The 13980-nt window shown below is 40.0% G+C and overlaps 1 protein-coding gene across 10 annotated transcripts in view; it reads right to left on the bottom strand.

The window, feature by feature from the left end:
• Positions 1-13980, bottom strand: part of UNC79 (unc-79 subunit of NALCN channel complex) — a 262094-nt gene that overhangs the window by 33166 nt on the left and 214948 nt on the right. For all 10 annotated transcript variants that reach the window (XM_060620631.2, XM_060620624.1, XM_060620626.1 and 7 more), the window contains 2 exons: positions 12332-12442; positions 6660-6764 (listed from right to left, as the gene is read on the bottom strand). In XM_060620631.2, coding sequence (XP_060476614.1) covers positions 6660-6764; positions 12332-12442 — 216 coding nt within the window. The remainder of the gene's footprint in view (positions 1-6659; positions 6765-12331; positions 12443-13980) is intronic.

The following is a 13980-nucleotide window of genomic DNA, read 5'->3' as shown; positions in this document are numbered from 1 at the left end:
AACTCTGAATCTAGCAAAGAAAGTACCAGCAGGTACTATCCAGGGAATACCTGCAACTTTCCATTATTTTATTCAGGAATGCTTACGTCTTCTGTCAGCTCTCTAACTAGGACTTATTCCTAATATAAGAAAAAGTAGGGGTGCCTGGGTGGCTCAGTCGGTTGAGCGTCCGACTTCGGTTCAGGTCATGATCTCACGGCTCATGAGTTCGAGCCCCGCATTGGGCTCTGTGCTGATGGCTCAGAACTTGGAGCCTGCTTCGGATTCTGTGTTTCCTTCTCTCTCTGCCCCTCCCCTGCTCATGCTCTGTCTCTCCCTGTCTCAAAAATAAATAAAAACATTAAGAAAAAAAAATTTTTTTAAAAGTAAATACATCAGAATTTTTTTTTTTTAAAGGAAAGCCTATAACTTTGGCCAGAACATGTCAGTAAGAAAAAGTAAAATATCTGATAGAAGTACATGATCAAAAGAAGAAACAGTCCCAACCTCCTGGCAGATAACACATGTTTTCCCATAAAATGTATTTTCAAAAGCTATCAGAGTCTGCAATCTAAGACAAACTACTCATAACTAAGTTTCAAAACCTCTGTCAGGATACCAACATTTTAATTAATTTCTTTGCAACAGAAATGAGAGCCAAGAGAGGCCAGAAGGGAGAGGACAGAACTGCACGTAAGCGTGAGAGAAGGGAAGTCAGGGCAGTGGAGATGCTCTGTGGTGGGTTCACACCGGGGGCCCCCAAAAGTGTGCTTGCCTGGCCTGGCTGTACCCTTGAGAGCAAGAGAAGATTCGCAGAGAAGCGATACTTCAATGTCTCTATCTCCCCTGAGCAGAAGCCTTTCTCACCTATGACACTCAGCCAAGCAGAATGAGTAGCATAATGGAAGGACGGTGTCAGCCACGTAGCCCCAAGATATGAGGCCAAATTAAAATGTTTGGTAACTCTTAGAAGTCAGAATTAATCAGAAATCCCCCCCCCCCCAAATTTATGGAAGTACCGTGGAGAGTCTGGTGTATTAACAGGTATAAAAGTGGATAAGCCTCTAAAACCATCTACTATTGGGGCGTCTGGGTGGCTCAGTCGTTTAAGTGTCCAACTTCGGCTCAGGTCATGATCTCATGGTTTGTAAGTTCAAGCCCTGCGTCAGGCTCTGTGCTGACAGCTCAGAGCCTGGAGCCTGCTTCAGATTCTGTGTCTCCCTCTCTCTTTGTCCCTCCCCAGCTTGTGCTCTGTCTCTCTCTCTGTCTCAAAAATAAACACTAAAAAAATAAAAATAAAAATAAAACCATCTACTATTTATTTTTTATCAAGGCATTTAAATCCAGTGTAATTGCAAGGGGCGGGGGGCACCTCAATGGCTTAGTTGGTAGAGCATGCAACTCTTGATCTCGGGGTTGTGAGTTCGAGCCCCATGTGTGGTATGGGGCTTACTTATTAACATTTTTTAAAAGTTTTTTTTTTTTATCAAATATAAAAATAAATCCAGTGTAATTTTTATATAATATGTACAACTAAAACCTTAATAAACACTTCTTTTTACATAGCTGCCAACCATAAGCTGAAAAATCCCATTACAATTTTATAGAATTGCTCACAATATAAAGACATAACTAAAACTCAGAGAGGGGACGGATGTCTGTTGCAGAAGGAAGAATTTCATACTTTGAGACAGAAATATGCTACTGAAACACACACTCCCACATGAATACAAAAGAATACAAAAGAAAGGCGATATCCATTATGTGTCTTACTAAATTCATTATCAAAATGAGACTCAAAATAGTATCTCCACCTCTCATCCAAAGAGTGATCAGATTATTACTAACTCAACTAATGTTAATACCCCACGTCAATAGTATCTGTGACTTAAAAAGAGGCGTCCCTCTGTCAGTTCTTTGTCCTCTAGCCCACCACTAGCCTGTCTTTAAAAGAGAAATCTTTCACCCACACAGTTTCTTACACTTGACTGTACAGGTGTATCCCACACAGTGGGGGTGCTCCATGCAAATCAGCACAATGTCTACTCTTAACACATAATAAGGGCTGAGGAAATTCGTTTTGATTTAGGCTCATATAGCCTTTACAGAAGCTTTTAATGAGTTATCACCCTATTATGAAAATTCTGCTTTAATCTATCTAGATAACACTTATGATAACCTATTACACCCAAAATATCTCCAGCAGACCAGCAGCAAAGATGTCATAAGTGAAAAGTTAAAATGTTGACAGGTCTGAATTAAAACAAGATAGGGCATCTGTCCAATGTGCAAAAGAACTATATCCTGGTGGTTGACAACTTAGATTCTGAAGAATACATATATTTTTCTTATTTGGAAAATCCTTTCCTACCTCCAAGCCTCTTTTTCTTTAAAAAATAAAACATCCACTTGTGCGTTTACGGCCTTCAGACGTTATATGCAGGTAAAAACAAATAACAGGAGTCTATGGCTAGACGACCACAAGAGAGCAGGTGGGAGATTTCCCACGATGCCGGGCCTCTAGAAAGAATTTCTAGGAATTAAAACAGATTGGTACCTATCATGACCCTGAAACATTTAAAACTTGGATGGCCACACATCCCTTGGGCAAGTGTTTCGTTGTTCTTTAAGGGCAGAGTATTTGATAAACAACAAAGGTATCATCTATCTATGAGAAGAGTATAAATGGCTCAAGGCCTGTGAATTTATCTATCTAGGACATTATTAGAGGGGTAGTAATGGAAATACCCTGGTGGTCTCTGTGGGATGGAAGAATGAAGGGTAAATCCAAGGTCTGAGCAACTGACTATCTTGCCAGTGTCACTCATGATGGATCACCAGGGGAGTTTTTCCTTCCAATTGTTGCTTTCTTTTCTGTTTCCAAGTTCCATTTTCAGTTCAGCAAAGCCACCCCCACTGCCATCAGATTATGTTTGCTGATATCTGTGGAAGAAGTCACTGTTGGCCCCAGACATATTATCTGTCCATACTGTGAGCCTGGTCCTCCAGGTGCCAGAAACTGATGCTCATCAGTAAAGAGGAAAGCTTTTCTCTGACTGCAGACTACATTCACTGGCCTAAGAGAAGCCACCAGAGAAAGGCTATCACCTCCGCCATCCTCCAGAGAACACCTGCAGGAACCAGGCGGTCAAGGGCAAGAGAAAAAGGAACTGGGAAACCCTACCAAAAGATGTCCTATTCTTGAAGAGAGACAAAAGATGCTTCTCCCTCAACTCATGAGGGGCCCCATGGAGGACCTCTCTCCGTGGCTTAGCCAGGAACTACCAGGCAGAGATGGAAAGTACTTTGGTTTTTTAAAGCATGACTCACTTTTATTTCTCTCAGTAATGAAAATGGACTGTATATAGAACAAAGACATAATACTTCAAAATAGCATAATGTTTAATATTTTTTGTTGGGAAGATTGAAACATTATTCATAAAGTTGTTTCTCTTTGGCATGACCTCAAATCTTCTCTGAAATACCTCTCTAACCCAAAGAATTTTACAACTAGATTCTTAAAATGTAATGATTCCATGACAAATACATACTGGTTTTAAAAAGACGGAGATGGTATTTATTTGAAATGGTATATGAGAATCCAAAAAAAAAAAAAAAAAACAAAACCACATTCAGAACAATCTACTTTTTTGGCTTCTTTATTCCTAAAGCTAATTTGTTTTTGTTATTTATTCACCTAGCTGTGATACAATAATCACTGTTTTCATGGTTTCCTTAAACACTGGGCAATTTAAACTGCCAGTGTTCTTTTTCTGTCTTGTGACAAGTGCTTATTATGGTTGACTAATGTACTTCACAGAAAGCCAGGCCCCAGCAGCAGTCACTGAACGGCGTGCTAGACCCCAAGAAGATCAGCCACATAGATCAGCTCTGCTCAAGATTGAGGGCAACTGAGGAAACGTTCTCCCATGGAAGCAGGAAAGCACCTTCAGCATCTGGAAACCCAGGCTGTTTCGAGGCGGCAGGTTCCCATCCAGAACACTAGCAGAAGCAAGTGACTCCCAGACACTGTCAACCTGCTAGCTTAAATCCCTCACGGGCTTTTTCACTAAGCCCAGTTCACTTGCCCTCTTCTCCAAACCAGTGTCGATCCCATCAATCCTTATGGTCAGTTTGGGTCACAGTTGTTGGTACTCAAAAGCAGTGGTGCTGCCCAGGCATAAGTAGGAAGGGCTGGCCAGTGGCAATCCACTGGTAGAGATTCAAAGTCTGCCTCTCCTTAGGAAGGCCAGTAGCTCCTGGCTCTGATTTGTTCTTCTGTCTTCCTCTGGGGTTTTCTAGCATCCTGATACAATGGGAGCCATTTCATTCTGACTATATTGTACCTGACATTCACTGCTGCCACTCGCCAGCCATCACTGTTCTCAGCCAGCTCCAGTGTGCCCTGCAAAGCTAGGCCATGGTTCACTGAAAGTACACCAACTTCTTATTAAATCTCATGCCTTCGAGAAAAATTCAATTCTGGTTCTAAGGATTAGTAGTATATGGCAGGGGAGGAAGGAGATCAGTAGTGAATCCTAGATAGTAAATGATGGGTATGGTTCCTCCTCTTCTCCCAGGTAAACTCCTGAACTTCGGCACATACTTTAAGGTCCATACGGTCCCTCTTCTACACCACACTTCCTTACTCAGTGCACACCTCTGCTACTGTACCCATCACCCTGTGTTGGAAATGCTTGCTTACATGTCAGCTTCACCTACTGGACAGCAAATTCCTGGAAGGAAGGAGGCATGGCTTATTCATTATTTCCCCAGTACCTGGGCCAGGTCTGGGCTCCTAGTGGCTTAATGAGCCTCCTTCCATCTCCCAGGCTGAGCTGGCCACTCCCTCCTCTTCAGCACTCTACATACTGTGCAGACTTTCAGTATAGGCGTTAGCACATGATCAGGATAGGGTTTATGCCTTTTACATTGCTATACCCCTAGAATCTAGCCCCAGACAGATGGCCAGTAAACATCTATAGATACTACTGAAGGGTCACATGGGGCCACAGGATGGAAGACAGCACAGTTCAGGTCAGTGTAGGTTATCAGTGCAGGGAGTGATTTGAGAAAAAGCAGAGTTTTAGCAGAATTCCTTTAGTTAGCCAGAGGCTGGAAGACCGGATTTGTGTGCAGAGAGAGGAAGGCACTGCAAACAGCTAGGAGCTCTTACGGTAAGAGGGGCGAGTGATGCAAGGAGCCCGACCAGGCTGTGTACAGACCCTGTGGTCAGATGCGGACACCACTTCTGCCAGCTGTGTGGTCTTGGGCAAGTCACTGTACCTCCCTGAGCCTGTCTCTCATCTGCGGTCCAGAACTAATACCTCACATGGCGGTAAGGATTAAGGGTAACATGTAAAGCACCCAGCATAGCCCATCACAGGTGCTTAGAATGTTTCCTTCTCCCTCATCTCTCCAAATGGCACCCAAGGTACCTAAGATTCAGGGAAACTTGCCTAGTTCCTTGATATCAAGCTCCCATTTTCCTCCAGTCATTTAACTTCAACCTTGTAGGCCAAGCCCCTGGGACGGGTCTTAATGCTCATCGGGAAGAAATAAAACAGCTGTGACTCGTTTACTGCGCACTTTGCACAAAGGCAGTCTGAATGATACTCTCTGGTCCTAGCCCTGGCTCATGGCCAAGTTTCTTTAAGTCTAGCCTCAACCCTTGGGAGTATGAGGTGGGGTCCCATGTTACCTGATTTCCTCAGGTCATTATCCCTAAATTTGTCCCAACTTCCTGTTGAAGCCTCCCTCCCCCCCCCCCCCACCCCCATTGCTTGAAGCCAGTCAGCCTCTCGTGCTGAACTCCAACCTCATAGAAAGGCTTTTGCCTGCACCCAGTAGTCCTTTGTGGTCTAGCTCAAATGCCACCTCCTTCAAGAAGTCTTCCCTGATTTCACATCACAGGGGATGGGATGCCTCCTGCTCTCAACTCCCCCCAGGACTTTGTTATATCTCTTTCTCTCTCTCATGGCACTAGTCATAGCTGGTCTCATGTGATTAAAAACCTGCACGCTTGTCTAAGATGATGAGCTAAGGGAGCTAGGGATGGAGGGCTCCAGCCCCTCACGAGCAACCCTACAGCCAAAAGCACCAACTCTGTAAGTTCTCCAGAACCTGCCTTGTATGCGTTCAAGCCCCTCTGCCTCAGGGCTCCCGTGGGTGCTGGTGCTTTTCACATCCACCTGCCACCATGCTCGAACTCTGTACGTCCCACCACGGAATGTACCTGGTCGGGCCTACCCTCACCCTCAGCTCTTCAGGGAGATTTGGTGACCCACCCACATGCATGGGACTCTGCAACCAGACCTCAGCCTGGTGACCCACTAGTGGCTTCATTAGTCCTCTGTCATCTCCATTAGCTGTCAATGAGCTGCCCTCCGACCTACCTGGCTGTAAATTTCTTGAGGACAGAAATTATTGTTTCATTATTCTCTTTGCCCCTCACAGAACTAGTTCCACAGTAGGGACAAAATAAATACTCCTTTTTTGTCTTGTTTAGCCAGTGGAGGTGTTAAGTGTGTAATATTGGTTCGATCATGGCTCAGGTAAGATAGATTATTTCTCAGTTCTGGGCAGAGATTTTTGATTTTTGCATATGCCCCACACCTTCCTTAATTTTTCCAAACATAGTGGATCTCGTGGAAAGTATTTCAAACAACACATAGGCCCACCTGGACAAGCAGGAGGAGGTTTGTATCTGGTAAAGGGGATTTGAGCTTCAGGGCCTGCAGGAGTTCCAGAACAACACTACGAGACAAGTAGAATTTATCCCGCTCCTAAACAGAACAAAAGAGAAGAAGGTAAGCTATTTCTAAAAACTCAGAATAGAACTGTCAAAAGAGCTTCCAAAAGATTCACAGATCGGAAATGAAAAACAGTATTTGAATATGCATAATGAACTGTCCTTAAGAAATAAAATTAAAACTGAAAGGAAAAAATTAAAAAGGCATTTTTGTGTGTGTAATGAGTTTACTGAAGCACCCAGAGCACATAATTCAACGGGTAAGAAAAAGATAGGAGGTCTCTTCAATACTGAAATGGCCAGATTTGGTTTTTGCTTGCAGGAAATGATAGGTTCTAAGAAATGCAGAAATTAAATCCAAAAGCGTTTTTTTTCCCAAAAGAAAATGATTTAGAGAGAAACATATACAGCTGTTTCCAGGGGCTCATACCCTCTCTGAGGAACTTACTTTTCAAATGGACTGCTTAAGCACACAGAAAAATAAATGGAACATACTAGGTACCACCACTCATCTTTGTCACATTGTAACATTTGCTTTATGTAATGTCACAGAAACAGTGGAAGCTTCCTGTATGGTGCTCTCTTTTCTTTCTCCCTTCCTTGAAGTAGTCACAATTTTGAATCTGGTGCTTACTAGTTCATGTATGTTTTTACATATCCATACGTATGTATGCCTCTGTTACAAGGTATAATATTATTTTTCCGTGCTTGTTTTTAACTTTCTCTGACAGTATCATACTGTGCATCTCTTTCTGCTTATAATTTCTCGCTACATTATATTTTTGAAGTTAGTTCCTATTGATACATGTAGTTGTGGTTCTTTTAACTAGGGTTTAACAATATTTTATTAGAAGAACATACTGAAATTCATTGATCTGTTTTCCTGTTAACGGAACATGAGATTGTTTTCAATTTTGCAAGTTTTTTACCGTCAACTATAACACACATGCATAAAAGGACATAAAACACAAACGTGCAGATAAATGGGTTCATATAGACTGAACACCCAGGTCAAACAGCAGCATGTCACAAGCACCTTGGAGCCCCTCATGTGTCCTTTCTTGATCATAACCAAGGAACTGGAGACCCAATGGGTCTGCATCCACTTTCTTTTCCTTTTCCTCATTTTCACTCATGGTATATACTGCCACCTGTATGCCCAAATAGCCTTGCGTGCTGAACACTTTTTAAAAAAATTATTTCTAGAAATCATTTGAGGCCTGAAATGTTATCTTCCTCCAAAGAGCTTTCTGCCTGTTTTTTGCCAGGTCCCTGGAGGTACTAGCCTGGTCCGGGGTTTACCTTAATAAACACACAAGCCTTGTAATGTCTTATATTGGGCCACCAAAGGGCTTGACACTGAGCTCGATCTATGTGAGGACAAGTTCACCTCTGGGTTATCTTTATTTTGTAGTCCTGACCAGACAGGGATGGGCTGCAGGGGTGCAGGATCATACCAAGTCCCTGCTCTTGGTAGGTCCTGGATTCTGACTCTTGTTCCCCGAGCCTCCTGGATCTTCTAGAACTGCAGCTCAGCCTCTCAGTCACATCCCTGCATTTCTGTGCTCTCCCGGATCTTAGCTGGGTGATTCATTTAAATCTGGTTAGCATTTTGATGCTTTTAAGAAGTTTTCAGAAAATATCTTGCTCATTTTTTTAAGCTTTTAAGTAGGAAATGATCTAGCCCATAATTATCAGGAAAGAAGTCTAAACTTTTTATTGAAATTATACTAAATTTATAGGTTATTTTATGAGAATTAGCTGTCTTTATTATGCTGGGTCCTCATCCATGAACATGAGATCTGTCTCCATTTACTTAATGCTGTTTAATAAAACTTTCTGGTTATCTCCATTAAGTTCTTGCACATTTTTGTTAGATTTATTCTTTGTTGCCACAGGAAATGACATTTTACAAGTATATTTTATAATCATTTGTAGCTGAATATTAAAGGTGGATGATTTCTGGGTATTCATTTGTAATCAGCATCCTTGCTGAACTCTTACAAAAGTTTTGAAAAGGCAGATTTTCCTTGGTTCATTTGTAATCATATCATCTATGGAAAGTGAGAGTTTTATTTTTCCTTTCAAATCCTTACACCTTTGATTTCTTCTTCCTATCTTACTGAATTGAGTAGGACCCCCTGGACCATAATGAATAGAAACAGTGATAATGGGCATTCTTGTCTTACTTACAATTTTAAAGGGACTACTGTTGGCATTTCACCATTAAGTATAACATTTCCTAGAAGTTTCTGGTAGGCACAAGCTAAGGAATTTCCCTTATATTCCTAGTTTGACAGGAATTATCACAAATGGATGTTGAATTACATAGAATGCTTCTTTTGTATTTGCTCAGATAATGATATAAATTTTTCACCTTTCATCTGGTATCATGGTGACATAAATCAATGTTCTAATATATAAACCATTCTTATACTTCAAGAAAATCCTCACTGGGCCATGAGGCTTTATGTTTAACACATTAATTTGCTATTATTCATTCAGAATTTGTATACCTTAGAAGTAGAATTGGCCCATAATTTTCCTTTCTCCCACTGCCCTTGTCCAGTTGGTGTCAAGAGTCTACTGGCCTCACAGAGGATGTTGAAAGTGTTCCCTGGTTTTGATTCTCTGCACAAAGTGGAGCTCAGTCTGTTCCTTCAGTGTTTAACAGAAGTCATCTTTAAAACTGGGACGTTTTATAGTTACCCATTCCAATTTTTAATCATTTAGGTCTAGCCATTGTTTTCCTTAGTTGTAGTGTGTTACATTCTTCTAGAAAATTGTCACCTTGTCCAAGATTTCAAATTTACCCACACAGAGTTGTTCATTTCAAAATCTCTGCTATGTCTACAGTTACATAGACACTATGTCCCTTTTTCACTGCTGATAGTCTTTATCTGTGCCTTTTCTCTGCTTCTCTTGATCAGTCTCACCAAAGTTTTGTCAAAACCTCAAAGCCCCCTTCTGGTTGTACTGATCCTCCATTGTAGCTATGTTTTCTATTTCATTAATTCCTGATCTTATCTTTATTATTTCCTTCCTTTAAATCTTCGTATGGTTGCTCTGTTATGCCTATTAACTTGACTTGTTTACCTCATTTTGTTTCTCTTCTTTTCCAAGAGAAGTATTTAAGACTATGAATCTTCTTCTAAATATCTCTGTGGCTCCATATCTCAAACTTTAGAATGTAGTATTTTCATATTTGTGTAGTTCTAAATATTTTTGTAAATTCTCCTATCTCCTCTGATCTATGAATTATTTAAAAGTATATTTCAAATTCCAAATATAGCAGGTCCCAGACACCATTAATCCATTCAATATCTCTGTACGAATTCGAAAAAGGGACACACACATAATACAAATACACACACAGCCATGAAAAAGAATGAAATCTTGCCATTTGCAACAATACAGATAGACCCAGAGGGTATTATACCAAGTGAAATCAGTCAGACAGAGAAAGACAAGTGTCTCATGATTTCACTTATAAGTGGAATCTAGAAAAACAAAACAAACAAACAAAAACCAGATTCTTAAATACAGAGAACAAAATGGTGGTTGCCAGACGGGAGGAAGGTGGGATGATAGATGAAGCAGATAAAGAGGATTAAAAGGTTGTAAATATAAATAATTCATGGAGATGAAAAGTACAGCATCGGGAATACAGTCAATAATATTGTGATAATGTTGTATGATGACAGAAGGTGACTATACTAATCACAGTGAGTATTAAGAAATGTATAGAATTATAGAATCAATATGGTGTATACCTGAAACTAATATAACACTGTATTTAATTATACTTGAATTAAAAAACCAAATAAGCAAAATAAAATTAGATACATGCAAATCTAAAAAACAAACTTTGAGCCACTAAGCTCCCAAGACAAGCAACTCCCCCACCCAAGACTGCTACAATATCAGCTTATATGCTTCCCACTCTGGTTCTCAATCTCCTCTCCAATTTTGCCCCTTTCATTCTTATAAAATTACCAATACATTTAAAATCATATTCATTACATTTTACCCAGCACTTCTATTATTTTAAGCGGGACAGTTTTCAGGTATTTAGGCTGCCAGATTGCCAGAAGGAGAAGTCCACAAAGCCCTTACCTTTCTATGCCTTTTCTTTTGATTAAACAAGGGAGAATGCTCAGCTAGATACTGCTCTTTCTGAAACCATTTCCAATAGTTTCCCATTATCTGTGAAGAAGGTGGGAACACCCTAAGACTGAAGCTTTCTACAAGTAATAGTTATTTTGAGTTTGACCACTGGAGATGGGCAGATGACAACAGGAAGTAGAAGGCCACTAAAGCAATCATGGGGTAGGAGAGCATATAATGTATAAGGAATGTTCAAAACTAAGAATATCTTGACTTTAAAAAAGTGGAAGTTCCTCTGTGGTCAATCTCTATAGTGCACAACATAGAAAGTACAAATTCATTATGGTTCTTCCCCTTTAAAAAGTGCGTAATTCAAACAAACCAAGCATAAAGAAAATTAAGAAATAAAATAACTTCTTTTCATTGTATATCTTTTCATTGCATCTGGTACTGTGTCCTATAGATCTACTGTTTTAAGTGACAAAAAAAAAAAAAAGAAGTTATTTTTCAGGAAGGATTTGAAAGAAGAAAAAAAAAATGCTGATTATTTAGGTAGTTAGAAAACTCCAAGCAGAGTAATAAGTTTATAATCAGAAAGACTAAAGACAAGATTATCATGGAACACTTAACACGGCAGAATGGACACAAGATGGTAAGAAAAAAAGGACAAGAGTGTTTTAAATAGAATGAAAGACTTGATAGAAAATTAAATTTTTAATGAGGAAAATAAAAGGCTTATAGAAGTGGACAACATGAAAAATGGAATATTCTAGATGTTCAGGGGAGAACAACAGAAACAGAGTCCCCACTGAAAAGAAACTTGGAAAATTTGGAAAGTGGGTAACATTGTACACTGTTCTTGAGGGCAGACGTGCTCCCAGTTGGCCTTGCTTTTCCTTTAGGACAGCATCTACCAGCTCCAACAAGGCTGCTACAGGCACTGGGCAAGCAGTACTTTTCCACTCCTCAGCAGTGGGCCAGGGGAGAAGAAAGATAATGCAATACAGAAACCATTATGAAGGCAAGATGATAAAAGATGAGATTACAATCTCAGAGGCCAAGAACCCAGAAGTGGAGAGACAAACAAGTGATGAGAATTAAGGAGCTCTCCTCAGGATTTTACAAATGACAAGCTGATATTTTTCTACTTTGGGTATAAAAATGACACGGAGTTATGGCTTGCCCACTAATCATGGGATGGTGAACTTGAAAAGGACCTCAAGAGGTCATTTAGAACCACTATCTCGTTTTACTCAAAATCTCTCTTCTCTTCTAAACCATATGAGCCTCATTTCTCCAAGTTTGTATATTTAAGATACAGTTTATATAGATTTGCATAAAGTGTTTCCTTCCTGTGATATTTATTAGACCTCAGTAGAATTACTCATTTTTAACTATAGTGAAGCAATGAACGGAACAAGCATTGACACCGGTTAGAAAGAATGTTTCTGCCAGTTTTCAGTTTCCCCAGAACAAACGGATACGCAACCTTACCTTTGTGAAAGCTCGGTAACACAAACCACACACCTCCACCAGGTAGGCTAAAGTGAAGACGGCATTCTGAATCACAAAGCTGAGCAGTTTTGAAAATGGTTCCAACAGACTCTGTAATGAGATTGGGGCCAAATAAAACCAATTGCTGATTCTTTCATTAAAAAAAAAAAGTATTAAAGTCTTCTGATACTTAAACTAATGGGATCATTCCTTTAGTTAAAATCTGTTGCCAGGTGGCTAGTGGAGTAACACTATTGGTCTAACAAGAACAGAACTGTACATTCAATCAGTGCCTTTAAAGAGCATGATTTAATCATCTTGTTCCTCAAAAAAAAAAAAAAAAAAAAATTCTTACTTTCCCAGGTGGCCTCATTTATAAAGCTATTCAACTCCAATTTTGTCCTTATGTCCACCCCCAGCAATCAAGACTTTGTGAGGTTTGTTCTAGGATTTTCCACTGTATTTCTCAGAATCTGTAGGCATCTCTGGGCTCATCCATCCAGCTCCTTTAAAGCCTCTCATCTCAGTTTTAAGTTGCACAAACCATCCAGCAAGTAAGTACAAGGCACTATTCACTCAGATAATGCTCATCATTAACCAGCTTCCTGCCTATGTGCATCAGGAAGGCACAGTTTTGGTTTCTCCATCTGAATCCCACCCCTAACGGGTCAGTTTTAGATCCATATGCTCTCTGAAGTCATTTAGAAACACTTTTTTTTTTGAGCACCTACTAAGTATCAGGCAGAGTTGGATGCTTTTATATGTTTTTCCCATTCAAATTTCTTACGACAATCCTGGAGAGACGGTATGTTATAATAGTGACACAGGCCTTAGAATCCCACACAACTGTTCTCAAACTCTGGCTCTCTGTGACCTGGAATAAGTGATTTAACCTCTCTAGACTTAGTTCTCCTCTCTGTAAAACAAGGATAACAATGGTCTCCACCTCATTAGCGTTGCAGCGAGAAATCAGGAGATAACCCAGGTAAAGCACCTGGCAACAGTGAGTCCTCCATTGCTGTTAGAACTCTGGAGCTTTGGTGCCCCTATTTTCCTCTGAGACTTAAGCAGGCAAGCAGCTCGCCTAAGGCCATACAGCTATTGAATGGAATTCAAATCCAAATTCCAGGGCAAGTTTCCCAAGGCAGAACCACTCTTTAGGGGAGACAGAATTTTAATTGGACTCCAAAAGACTTCATGTGATTTCCACTACTCCTCAACCTCCATAGTCCTAATTGTCTGGATTATAAAAGTAAACACACTCGATGCACAAACGCAGGATCTGCAGGAATGTACATACGAGGAAATAAAAGTCCATAATCCCACCACCTCGAGATAACATTTTTACATACTTCCTTCTTTGCTGCATTCCAATTCACTTGGCTAAAATCTTACACACATCCCATCCTACATTTTGTTAATTGCATTTTGTTAATAATATATAAGAAATTTGCAGTGCTATTTCTTTATAATCATCCATTTTAATGGCACAAAAGCCACATTTTATTATAAATAACATCCCACTACATACGTTTTTATGTGAAGTTTACATTTTCATTTTCTTCTTTAGAAGAGATTCCCAGAAAAGGAATGATTAAATCAAAAGATATGAGAATGTTTGTGATCTTTTTTCTTTATTAATACAAAAA

The sequence above is a fragment of the Panthera onca genome, chromosome B3, assembly GCF_046562875.1.
Source record: "Panthera onca isolate mPanOnc1 chromosome B3, mPanOnc1 haplotype 2, whole genome shotgun sequence".
NCBI lineage: Eukaryota > Metazoa > Chordata > Mammalia > Carnivora > Felidae > Panthera > Panthera onca.
This window is presented reverse-complemented; position numbering and strand designations above follow the sequence as displayed.